The 12555-nt window shown below is 64.2% G+C and overlaps 2 protein-coding genes across 2 annotated transcripts; one reads left to right on the forward strand and one right to left on the reverse strand.

Moving 5' to 3' along the window:
- The first annotated feature begins 2 nt into the window (after positions 1 to 2).
- ZNF511 (zinc finger protein 511) lies at positions 3 to 3539 on the forward strand. The gene is made up of 6 exons (XM_028512667.2): positions 3 to 192; positions 382 to 455; positions 741 to 942; positions 1093 to 1217; positions 2366 to 2515; positions 3198 to 3539. The coding sequence occupies exons 1-6, from the start codon at positions 40 to 42 to the stop codon at positions 3274 to 3276; spliced, it is 783 nt and encodes a 260-aa protein (XP_028368468.1). The 5' UTR covers positions 3 to 39; the 3' UTR covers positions 3277 to 3539.
- Positions 3540 to 9556: 6017 nt separating this feature from the next.
- On the reverse strand, positions 9557 to 11052 carry VENTX (VENT homeobox). The gene is made up of 2 exons (XM_028513966.2): positions 10798 to 11052; positions 9557 to 10155 (listed from the first exon to the last, which is right to left on the reverse strand). Exons 1-2 carry the CDS (start codon positions 11009 to 11011, stop codon positions 9743 to 9745), a joined length of 627 nt encoding a protein of 208 aa, XP_028369767.1. The 5' UTR covers positions 11012 to 11052; the 3' UTR covers positions 9557 to 9742.
- Positions 11053 to 12555: the final 1503 nt, after the last annotated feature.

A 12555-nucleotide genomic window follows, 5' to 3' on the forward strand; every position in this document is an offset into this window, starting at 1 on the left:
GGTGGCCGACGGGCGTGACAGGCCATTTATCGCAGGACCATGCAGCTGCCGCCCGCGCTGCACGCCCGCCTGGTGGCGGGCCCCGGGAGCGCGGAGCCGCTGCCCGTGGAGCGGGACCCTGCCGCCGGGGCCGCACCCTTCCGCTTCGCGGCGCGCTTGGTGCGCTTCCCGCGGGAGCACGAGTTCTTCGAGGTACGGAGTCGAGGGAAAGGGTAGCAGTTGAAAGGCCGGCCCCAGGGCCGCGGGGCGGAGCGGGGCATGGGCGGGGCCTCCGGCTCCCTGCCGGGGCCGTTGAATGCTGGGGCGGGGCTAAGGCGGGAGCGGGCTGCAGCCCGGGTGGGTGGAACCTCTAGTTTTGCGCCCACTGCGTGCGTCTTGCAGGATGGGGACGTGCAGCGGCACCTGTACCTCCAGGACGTGCTCACACAGGTGGCCGAGGCGCCGGAGAGGCCCAGGTGAGCTGCTCTGCGCCCCGCGCCACCCCTGGTCGCTCCCCACCTCGCCCCCTTCCCGGGTCCCCAGGCCTGCCCCTCCCTGGTGACCCGTCGCGCGCCCTCCGCCTGGATCACCCTCCAAGCCCCGCTTTGTTGGCCTCGCCTTCATCTGGGTGGCTTGTAAAAAACTTCACTCTTAAAAAAAGCGTTATTTCGAATTGCAGAAAAACATCCGAAGCTTTATCAGGCCACTTAAAGGGAAGTTGTCGACAACCTAACGTTCTTAGCAGCGGTTTCCTCTGCCAGGGTGCCCGAGTTCGCCTGTCAGGTGGCGGGCTGCTGCCAGGTCTTTGACACCCTGGAGGACTACGAGCACCACTACCACACCCAGCACAGAAACACGTGCTCCTTTTGCAAGCGGGCCTTCCCCTCGGGACACCTGCTGGACATCCACATCCTGGAGTGGCACGACTCCCTCTTCCAGATCCTGTCCCAGAGGCAGGACATGGTGGGTGACGCAGCACCCTGGGGGCCTTGGACTGGAGCCGTCTGCCTACGGAGCAGGGCTCCCAGCTCTGGGGTCCAGGCAAGACCAGGGGGCACCTCCCCACCCCTGGCCCCAGCCCTATGGATGGAGGGAACTCCATTTCTGTTTCAGTATCAGTGCTTGGTGGAAGGCTGCACGGAGAAGTTCAAGACCAGCAAAGACAGGAAGGATCACCTGGTGCGACGTCACCTCTACCCTGCGGACTTCCGGTTTGACAGACCGAAGGAAGGCAGAGGGTACGTGTGGTGGTGTGCACGCTCACGCTGCAGGATGCGGCCACCCCTTGCCGTCAGGGAAGCCTTTGGGTTCGGAGATACCGTGTCCCATACTGTCACGTTTGGCTGCGGTTAACAGAAACCCTGACAGGTTGGAGCTACTGACCATAGGTGTTAAGCAGGCAGGGGCCTGTCCTGTGTGCAGCCACCCTGCTGGAGGGAGGGCTGAAAGGGACAGATAGTCTGGCTTCCCGGCTCCGCAGGGAATCACTGGAGTGCCGTCGCGGCGTCTCCCTTGGGGCGCTTAGGACGTCACTGTGTCTGTCTGCACTCACGTCTCGTGAGGTTGTAGCTGACCTGCGCCCGGCACAGCAGCTCCGCTCGCACGTCACCTGCCCCGTGGGCCTCTGGGAATCGTCCCAGCCCCGTGAGCCCCACGTGGGGCCCCCTGGCTTTTCATTTGTCCTGCCGGTGTGTTGACGAACTTGACCACATCCCGTATTACACACGGCTGTTTAGGGTGCCCTGTGGGGAGACGCCCCTGCGAATGGTTCTGAAGTTTGCACGATGTTTCTTTGTCTTTTTTGAAACTGATTCTTTCAGGTAGACCTTCGTGTCCATCTGAAGGTCATATTGAAAGTTGTCTCTTCAGACGTATTTTTTCTTGCAAACAGGATTTTGCTGTTTAAAATAACTGCAAGAACCCACTGTAGTATGGGAGGTTTTTTAAGTCCTTGAGTGTGAGGGAACTCCCTTCTTAGCGAGAGATCATTTTAGGACAAAAACCCTGTATGTCGGGTGGAGACATCAGTGTTAGGGAAGAGACTCTCAATATCATATAGTTAACTGTAGAGAATTTCTCACTGGTGTAAAAAGACTTCCGTCGCTGTTCATTGGTATTTATCACACGGCACCATAAAAACACACTTGTGAAGGCAAAGTGTAAGTGTTGTACCTAAGTTATAAGACGTCGTGTTTATCGTGTCCACGTGCACATTCGAGCTTGTAGGAATCCTCCTCCTTATCCGGGTAGCCTGACCGTTACGTGATGCCAAAGTTGTCATAAAACGCCTTTGCAGAAACAGTCTCTTCCTGGCCAGTTCACTTCTGGGGCGGATGGGGCTGCGCCCACCACTGTGGGGCCCCGCTCAGCCCCCTGCCTCCCGCAGCCCAGCCACACCCACAGCCTCCCTGCAAGTGTCGGCGGGAGCCCCCGGGGACAACGGGAAGCAGTCGGAAGGGGACGCCATGGAAGTCTGCTCCGAACACACGCTGCCCCCCACGGAGCCCACGGGTGAGAGGCGGGCCTGCAGCCGCAGGTCAGTAGCTGACAGCTCTGAGATTCTGGACGTGGAGAATGGTGGGTTTGGCCCTGGGAGAAGCTAGTGTGGGCTTCAGTGGGAGTTGGAAGCCGGCTCTTAGCAGTTCCTGAGAACAGCTCAGTGCCTCTCGCTCACTGGGCTTCCGGAAGCCCTGCGGTGCAGGAATGCAGAGCACTGCCCCTTCTGGACAGAGAGCCACTTGGTTGCAATTGCTGAAGTTGCAATTGTGTGAGTCTGTTTCTAGTATTAGTGGCTTTTATTGGGTTAAACTCGAGTTCAGATCGAATCTTGGGGAAAATGTTGGACAAATGAAAAACTCGCCAATGAATCCAAAGTGACAGAAAGAAGGACACGTATTCCTCAGCTCCCTTCACGCAGCTGCTCCTGCTCTGGCCAGCCAGTGAGTCCAGATGCCAGTGGGCAGATGGGGTTTCAGCACGGGGCGGGCAACAGGAGTCGCCCGGGGCGTTGGGCGGGAGCCAGCGCCCACAGGAAGCAGGGCAGAGGCTGGCCAGAGGCAGAGGGAGCTGCCCCGGGGCCCCGGAGCAGGATCCGTGAGGAGAACGAGAGGGAGAGAGCATTCTGGAGCAAGAACATGCATGCATGGCTGCTCTTAGGGACGGGGCCGTTTGTGGGCAGAGGGTGCGACTCTGGCATGGAGATTGTTTTTCCCTTTCAGAATACCTCCTACCATCTGTTTTGGTCATGGCGCATCACGTGGGTTTAAAAGCAGCAAGAAAAGAAACAAGCACCAGTGACGACCGAGGCCGAGGGGGCACTGGCGGGGGGCGGGACTGGCACCCCCAATGGACCTGGAGTCAGCAGGGAGCTTTGTCTCTCGCCTACTCGTGTGGCCACCCGAGCACCAGACCTCTGCCACCTCCGTGTCTTGGCCCCTGAGTGAGTGGCCAGGTGGCAGCAGCAGCCAGCGTCAGCAGTGAGAGACCGCAGTTCCGGGGCTGGCCCTGACCTGTGCTCCAGCCCACCTCCCTCTGGGGGCCACCCCCCAGAGGCCCTTCTGAAGCACGCGGTGTCCCAGGACGGTCCCCAGCCGTCCCTTCCGTGCTGTGGGACTCGACTGGGAACGGGCAGCGATCACACGCGAGCACTTGGTTCCCCGCGTTCGGTCATCACGAAGACGTACCGTGAAGTCTTGGCATCTCTGGTGGGCGGAGCAGGTGCAGCACCTGCTGCCCGGCAGGTCCCCGGTCAGCCTGCCCCGCAGTGTGAGCGGACCCCGCTCTGGGGCGGCCTGGGGCGGGTGGCCCGTGCTGCAGGAGGAGCGCCAGCCGGGGCGACCTCCCCGAGGAGGGGCAGCGCCAGGTGGGAGTCAGCGGCCAGCATCTTCCTGGCAGGAGCGGAGCCCAGAGGCTGCAGTCCCCTTGCCGATGGTCAGCGGGCAGCCAAGGAGGCAGCCGCGGAGCCCAGGCCCCCATGTGGACTCCAGCGTGTGGACAGAGACAATGGTCAGCGCTGTTTCGATCACATACGGACTGTCGGCTTGGCCTGGCAGGGTGGGGCTCCGGCAGGGCCTCCCCCAGATGCCTCGTCCCCAGCAGGTATGCACCTGGGGTGCTTCCATGCTGGCTGTGCCCCCGGACTCGGGCTGGGCCAGCAGCAGAGGGTGCCCCCTCCCCGCTCACCTCCACTCACTCTCGTCCTGGCTCTGGGTTCAGCCACGGGCAGCTGCCCAGCTCTGACAGCCACCCCCGAAGCCCTGGGACACCTGACGGGGGGGGGGGGGGGGTCTCGGACAGTGTCGCGTCACAGGGCGACACCACACACTGGAAACCCCTGCCGGGCTGCCAGGTGCTGAGAGAAAGGGCGAAGCCTCAAGTGCAGCTGCTAGTGGTGGGAGAGAGCCCACAAATGCTTTTCCTGATGGACGGTGGCTGCCTTCGTGAGGGTCCCACCCTAGAGAAGGGGCTAACAGACCCTGCCCCACCCTGCCCCCAGCCCTGGGGTCTGCGGCTAGGCCAGCACGCCGGCCTTCCTGCAGCAGCGCGTCCTGCCAACCCTCACGTCCCTGTGCGCCACCACAAGGCCTGTGTGTGACGGTCTCTGGGGGCTGTCGGTCCTACGTGCTCACCCCAGCGGCACCCTGCCTAGAAGGCAGCTTGTTCTAGTCTCAGTTTTACACGGAACGTGAAACTCCGTGTGCGGGTGTTGCTGACGAATGGGAGAGCCGCCAGCGTGACGGGTTCTGAGGAGCTGCTCCTGGTGGGAAGCGTGGCAGCCATGCTCGGTTTTACCTGAAACACCCAGCGTCTCACGTCTGGGCGGCTGCACTCCCTACCTGCCGTGTGAGGTCACGCCGGTGGGCGCCGGCATACGGTGCGGCTCCGGCAGCAGGTCTGGGTGCCCCCCCCTGCAGGGCCGTGGGCGGACGCCCTGCCCTCGTCCCGCCTCTTCCCTTCCCTCCCTTTTCATGCCTTGTTCCGTGAGATGAGCTTTTCTCGCTGTTTCTTGGGGAAGCTAGACACTCTGGTTATTACTTGAGGAGTTTTCCCCAAAAATGTTAGCGTCACTAACATTAAAACGTTACTTCCCTCGTTCAGGTCTAAGGCTAACCTCTGTCTTTCCCCTCCCCCCAGCAGGGCAAGGACTGTGGACGCCGGGCGCCCCCCTCCGCCGCCCTGCACGCTGCCGGGGTCGTCCGCGGCCCTCTGGCCTGTCCGACCCGCGCGGCGTCGGGGCTGTGGGTCTGGTGGTCCGTGTGTGTGTGTGTGAGCCCCCACGGTCACCGCTGCTCGGACCCCCACGCGGGAGCTCTCACCTCTGCCCAACACCTGTCGTCGGAACTTCCTTGAGCGACAGCAGTGGTAACGAGGTTCTCAGTGGCATCTGCCTGGGAAAGCTCCGACGTGCCTGTTCCTGGGGACGCTGCTGCCGGGCACGCAGGGCCCGGCGGTTTCCCCGCAGCACGTGGACGCGCCCCACGGCTGGCGCGCGCCCTCGCTGCCGAGATTGCAGGTGTCGGCCCGGCTGCCGCCGTCTCCATCCTCGGCGCCCGGCGCGCGTGTGAGCGTGGAGACGCCCGTCTGTCCGGCCGCTCTGTGCTGGGTTTGTTCGAACCCAGGGTTTTCTCTCTTCGAACGTTGCCCCTGCCCCCTCCGGTCCCTTCTCCTCCCCAGCTTCCAACCGAGTGTGTGCGACAGCCGTCACTCTGTCCTCCGTGTTTCTTGATGGCCCTGGTGTCTTCCCCGTCCTCCTCCGCTGTGCCACGCTCGAGATGAGCTCCTCAGACCCACTTCTCAGCCCCCCGACGTCCCTCCCGGCTGATTCGGGCGTGTCATCCATGCCCCGCCGGCCCAGCCAGACCAGCCTCAGGCAAGGGGCTGTGTGCTGTGCTCTGGTTCAGCTCTGCTTAACAGACCCCACAGAGCAGCCTCAGCGGGCCTCCCAGCGCCAGCCCAGCCCTGGCCTCGGGCTGCACACTCTCCACCCAGGCGGGAAAACCGGGCTCACGGGGGGGCAGGACGAGAGATTTCAAAGTGCAGCCTGGGGGAAAATCGCCCCTTGAGTGTTTAAGGGAAGGGTGTAGCATTTTGCTGTGGTTTTTAAAAACATGCTTCAGGCCCCGGCCAGGTGGCTCCGCTGGTCAGAGCATCCTGATGTGCACAGGTTGCGGGTCGGACCCCGGCCAGGGCACAAGCAAGGACCAGCCTCTGAACGCGTGAGCAAGTGGAGCAGCAGACAGTGTCTCTCTCTCCCCGCTTCACGTCTTCCTCTAAAGCCAATAAATAAATACATTTTTTAAAAATCCCACATAGCTCATACACGCTGGCTCAGTTTCCTTCCATCACTGGCTGTGCCAGCTCAGCCTGCCGTGTGGTTGTTCTCGATGGTCTCAGGGACGGGCGCGCAGCACCCCGCCTGGTGCCAGCGACAGCAGCGAGGGTGCAGCAGGTGAGGGGCGCAGCTCAGGAAGTGCAAAGAACCGACGTGCAGGCACCGGCTCAGTGTCTCCAGTCCCGGCACCAGGAAAGGACCTCGGGCCGGCTCTCCAGAGACACTTCCGGGGGCACTCTCGGCTTTGGGACCAGGGTGGGGGGGACACGGGGGCAGGAGAGGACCAGGGACGCGGGAGTGGGGTTCGTGGTGGACAAAGTGCTGCCTGGTAGAGTTCTCGTCACGAAATCCTTCCCATGCACCAGAGATGTGCAAAGTGGCATGTCCTGGCCGGCAGAGCAGGGCCGCAGCCCCACCACCCAGCTCTGGACACCCCCTGAGCCCCCAGTGTCTCCAGAGGTTCCATGAGGAATTCTCTGCCCTCCAGACAGCTGCTGCTTTGTGCTCATGAGCTTCCGTTGCATCTGGGGCGTCTGGACCTCCAGAAACCCTGAAACGGCTGACCCAACGCACCTCCGAGTGCCTGTGGCACGGGGCCCACGTCTGGGGTGGCCGGGGAGCAGCACCCAGACATGGGCCGGGCTGGTGTGGAGTGCCCAGGGCTGGCGCGGGTGGCCGGCAGGGCTCTGAGAGCCAGTAGTGCTCAGAAGGGGCCCAGGGGCCTGACCAGGTTCCCCCCAGGAGTCCCAGTGAGAGCGGGGTGATGCTGAGGTAGGGCTGGCATGAGACTTGGGTCCCCCACACCCGTGCGGCCTGTTTGTTGGGTCTCCACTAATGAGCCCAGAGAGACCCCTGCCTTGGCAGGCGGGTCGCTGTCTGGGGCTCTCCACGGTGCTGCCCTCCCCACTCGGCTCCACCCAGGGCTGCCCACACTGCACGCACCTTGCCCCCCTCCCCTCCGTAACTCTCGCCACTCCTGGTCCCCAGACCAGCTGGCCCCCTTCCCCCAAAGGCGTGGCTGGCCCTGAACTTCTCTCCTGTCTGCCTCTTCCAGGGGGTCTCCCAAGGGCAGGACTGGTGTCCCCAAGTCCACCAGCAGCAGACGGCAGGATGGGGATGGGAGACCAGCACCTGAGTTCGTGGTTTCTGCCCTCCGACGAGGGGCAGCAGAGGCCCTGGGCTGCTGCTGTGCAGGGTTGGGTAGGCGAGTGGCCGCAGGGCCCATGGATGCCACAGGGCTGTGGAGACCTCCCGGGCCAGCTGGCAGAGACTAGAGTCCCGAGTGGAGCCCAGAGGCTGGCCTGGGAGGGTCGGGGTCCTGTCCTCCAGGAGAGCAGGCACAGCCTGAGTCCAGGGGGAGCTGCCCCTTTGGGACAGCGGGGGAGTCCCCGTCTCAACAAGTGTGCTTCAGCCCCGCCCAGCAAGGGCGCGAAGCCTGGGCCCCCACGGGCCTCAGGCACCCTCAGCAGTGCACTGGCTCAGAGGAGGGGACCTGGGTGCGGCATGTCCCCACGTGGGTTGTTGGTCAGAAACGGCGGGTTCTACGAATTCCCACGCCAGCCCTGGCTGCTCAGACGGCAGGGCCCGGCCAGCACCGAGGGGACAGGACACGGGGGGAGGGGCACGAGGTGGCAGGGCTGTGTGCACAGACCCCTGCTCCTGGGGAGACCACCGCCCCGGTGGACAGCGGGGAGAGCCAGGCGCTCCTCTTCCTCCTGGGCCGGTGTCACCGTCACCTTTGCCTGGGATTTTCCCAGGTCACAGGACTGTTCTCACACCGTTGGCAGAGTGAGCATCGTCGTGCTGGCTAGAACTTGGTCGTGACCCTGCTGCGGGGCCTCTCTCCGGAACCTCAGAGGAGAGAAGAGCATCGTGGTGCTGAGCGGCCTCAAACGGCAGCATCTGCGCTCGCCGAGGTGCGCGGGCGCTTGGGCCAGGCCTGGGTGGCGGCGCTCGGCCCCTCGGCCCCTGGGGGCTCCCTTTGTGCAGCCCACTGCCTTCTCCGGTGCGCTCACTCGGCAGGCCTGTTCCTTGCAGACCCTGAGTGGAGTGGGGCTTAGGCCTCGCGGCACACACCTGGGGAGGGTGCAGCGGGGGCCCTGCCCCCCTCACCACCAGCCCTCAGTTCCAGCAGCTTGCGCTTGAGAAACGGGGGTCGTTTCCATTTAAAATCCGTTGTGAGTTTTCATGTTTCCAGGAAACGCAGGGAGAATGGTGGCTGGCAACTTGCGATTCAACGCAGCATCGTCCTGACTCCTGGGACTGCTCCTGGGCTGCTTCCCGTGGGCGGCGGCACCTCGGCGGTGCTGAGCAGAGCTCGCGGGGTGGCCAGACCTCGTGTGTCTGGAGCCGGCTGGGGAGAGGCGCCCCAGCCCCGAGTCCCCACCCGGTTGCAGCTGGGAGGCCGGGCGAGGGAGGGGAGGGGGATGCCCACAGCAGGGATTGGCTGAATGGCCGAGTGGGCTTCCTTGACTAACCCGGTCCCGACTCCGGGGTGAGAGCTGAGGCAGCCGGGGCGACGCGTTTGGAGGGACCCTGAACCCTGGCAACACCACCTCCTGCGGACGAGCCCGCAACTCCTGGTCGCCAGACCGCCTCCCCCTCCCCCTACCGCTCCATGCCCAAGTGTCTCTCCTGCCTGGGTCCCCCAGGGAGCACTGCCCTGCAGGTGCTCTGCATGCCCACCCAAGGCCACCTGGCCTCTCCATGTGGACACGCGTGTCTTCACACTCGCACACATGCCCCACACGCCTCACGGACAGCATCTTGCCTCAGGCTGCTGGATATGCTTTAGTAAAAACATAAATACAGAAAAAAAAAAGTCCCTGACACACGGGAACGTGTCCACCCCTCTGTGAAGGCAGCACACCCATTAGTGCCAGGAACCCAAGCACTTCGTTTCCACAGCCCTGGCACCGAACTGCTCTCATTTCTTGGTTGTGGAGCCAGGTTCTTGCCGAGGAGACCGTCCGGCGAGTCCGGAGTGGAGCTGGCGCCGAAGCGAGGGCGCGGAGGGCGGTCCCGCAGGGCAAACCTCGGAGCGCTCTGTCGCCTGCCTTGCACAAATTAGGGGCTCTGCCCGGCGCATTCCGAGGACGCGGCATGAAACCATGTCCACTGTCTTTCAGGAAGGTCTGCCTAGCGCCAACATGATTTCTAAGAAGTTTTTAAATATCTGTAAGATACCCCCAAATAGGCTTGATACATCGATTATAACATTGTATCAACAACAACAAAGCTGAAAAAGACAAAAAAAAAAAAAAAAAAACGCCGCACGGAACGCCGGATGTTTACCGCCGCATCAGTTTCAGCGCGACGACCCACCTGGGCATCAGGGGCGCAGCTCCCCCGCAGGGTCCGTCTCCGCGCCCTGCGCGTGCCCTCGGCGGCGGACCCGCAGGCTACCGCGAGGCAAAGCCGCTGTCCAGCCCCCTAGGAGAGGTAATACACGCCGTAGGCGGCGACTGGCGCGGCGAGGAGTCCCTGCGCGTGCGGCAGGTTCCCTGCGGCACCGCCGTGAGCGCTCGGGGAACCTTGCAAGTGGACGCCCAGGGGGAAGGGCAGGGCGAACGCGGGCAGCAGCGGCTTGGCCGCCAGCTTCAGCTTCTCCAGCTCGGCCTCCTGCAGCCGCTTGGCCTTGGCCCGGCGATTCTGGAACCAGATCTTCACCTGCGTCTCGGTGAGGCTCAGGCTGTTGGAGAACTCGGCGCGCTCCGCGATGGACAGGTACTGCTTCTGGCGGAACTTGCGCTCCAGCGCGAGCAGCTGCGCGGTGGTGAAGGGCGTCCGCGGCTTGCGGTTCTTCTTGTGTTTCCGGAGGGTGCAGGGCAGCGGGCTGGGGGCGCCTGGGAGGAGAGAGAAGCACAGGTTGGGCGCTCGGACGCCGGCAGTGAGCTCTCCATTCCGACACTCCTGGATCCCTTTCCCGGCTCCGGGATAGCGCCCTCAGAGGAGACGAGAACCCAAAAGCCACCGGGGTAGGAGCAGGAAGGCACCGGGGAGACGGTGCAGGTAGGGGCGGGCTGCCGTGGACTCGGCCTCTGCTCCCCAAATCACCCCCGGGAGAAGGGGCGCTCTGCCCACTGGGAGAAGCGAGAAGCCTGGGCTGGAGGCCGCTGCAACAGCTGAGCACAGAGGCGAGGATTCCGCGGAGCGGAAACTCACTGTCGCGGGGACAGACGGGGGCGGGGGGGGGGGCGCGGGGGTGCGGAGACAGGGGCGCCAAGAAGCCGCGGGGCCTTGGGGAACCGACTCCGCTCCCGGGTAGGGCGGGAGCCTGGTTGCGTGGGACACGGGAGAGGCTGTGGGGCTGGCCTGCGCCGGAGGCCTCGGGTGGGTGGCTTCTCCCCTCGTACTCTGGCCGGGCAGTCAGTGGCTGGTTACTGTGCGAAGTGACGAAGGACAGCGCGCCCTCCCGCCCTGGTCTTCCCAACTTGGGCCAGGCGGGCTCCCTCGAGGCCCGGGACCGTGCGACAGGGCACACTTACGTGGGGAGGACGAGCGGGCGGCCGGCGGGAACCAGGCCTGGGGCTCCGCGGCGCCCCGTGGCCTCTCCTCCCCGGGCTCCGCGCGCTCCGGACCCAGCCGTCGCTGCGCCTCCAGGAGGGAATCGACACTGAAAGGCAACGCGCCGGGCCCCGCGCGGTCCCCGCCACAGGTCCTGAGCCCAGAGGGGTTCATGACGAGCGACGCCGGGGCCATGCGGGAGCCGGTGGGCTCGAGGCTGCGGGGGACGTGGAGGCGACCCGGCCCGCCGCGCCCTATAAAAAGGCGGCGTCCCTTTCATGAGCCGCTGTCCAATCGCAGCGGCCGCTGTCTCGTGGGCCTAGACGTCCATTGGCTTTGCTGACCCGCGGATCCGAGAGGGAGGGGCGGGGCCGTGGCTGGTTCTCCGTGTCCGTCGCGGGCCGCAGCCCTCAGCGCCCCGGTGCCTCTCCCAGCGCTCGCCGCCTTCTCCCGGAGCGCCGCGCGTCGGCCCCGGGCTCCTCGCGTCCAGGAGGCCGCCAGGACACCCGGGGAGCGCGCGGGGCTGTCCCCAGCGTCCGCACAGGAGGAGCCGACGCGGGCGCGGCCTGGCAGGGTCGCGGTCAGAGCACCCTCCCTCTACAGCGCGCGGATGCCGCGCAGCCCAGAGTTCGGTGCTTCCCGCAGCGCCGCCCCCCTCGAGGCTCTTCCTCCTGCTGCGCCCCAACCCTGGGCCGGACCCCCGGCACGCGCTGTGGCCCCGGCGCGCTCCCAGAACTCCGGGGCCCAACTGATGGACCCACACCCAGACTGGAAACCGGGCTGCCGTCGCCTGGAAATGGGGTCTCGGCGCTCGTGGCCCTGGGAGGCTGCTCAGGGGCCAAACCGTCCTCGGGGCAGGGGCCGCCCTCCGGCTGGCTGGGTTTCCCACGGCCGGGGTTTGGGCCGCGGGGAAGGCGACAGGGCCCGACCTCCTACCCGCCCCCGACGCCGGGTTTGGGGAACCGGGGGCGCCTCGTCCGGCTCACGCCCCGGAGCGCGCGCTCCGTCGCTGGGTGTCGGGCTCACCGTCAGGCTCCTCCGCTCCGCTCCGCTCGGAGAGTCGTGGTGGGACCCGGGACCCGGGAAAACCCCGTCGGCGGGGCAGCTTCCAGAGGCGCCCGCGAACCCCTGCAGAGGCGGAATCTCCAGCCCGGGACTCAGAGGAGGAGCCAAGGCCCGACCGGGACCCGAGCTTCCTCCGATTCTTCTTCCAAAACTGCGCCAGTTTCTGCTTTAAAACCGTCCTGGTCGCCGCGGGAGAGGCGGCGCCCCGCGGGCTCTCGTGGGCTTTAGAGTAAATCACGCGATTCTTTTGTGGGTTAGGACTTCTCTTCTTGTTAACATCCCAGGACACAGAAACCGCCACCTAACCCGATTTATTATATTTATTTTTGAAAAAGCAAAGTGGCTTTAATGAAACCCAGCGTTGGGGACAGTTTAACCATCCAGCTCAGCCAGAAAAAATTCAATTAGAAAGTTTTCTCTCCGTGCAAATTCAGCAGCAAGGCGCAGAGGGGCCCTCCGACCGCCTCCAGGGCCAGGCCTGGTGCCCACGGCGGCGGCGGCCCTTTCTGAGCCCCAAGATGGATTGCCCCTTTCTAATGTAATAAAGATGTTCTGAGTTGATTGAAGATAATTGCATCATTAAAGCATTTTCTTTGAAGGTCTCCCTCCTGGTAGTTTATCTTCAGCAGGCCACTCACGGGAGTGTTTGAAGAAGAATTTTAATAAGGACGACA

The sequence above is a fragment of the Phyllostomus discolor genome, chromosome 5 (genome assembly GCF_004126475.2).
Source record: "Phyllostomus discolor isolate MPI-MPIP mPhyDis1 chromosome 5, mPhyDis1.pri.v3, whole genome shotgun sequence".
In the NCBI taxonomy this organism is placed as follows: domain Eukaryota; kingdom Metazoa; phylum Chordata; class Mammalia; order Chiroptera; family Phyllostomidae; genus Phyllostomus; species Phyllostomus discolor.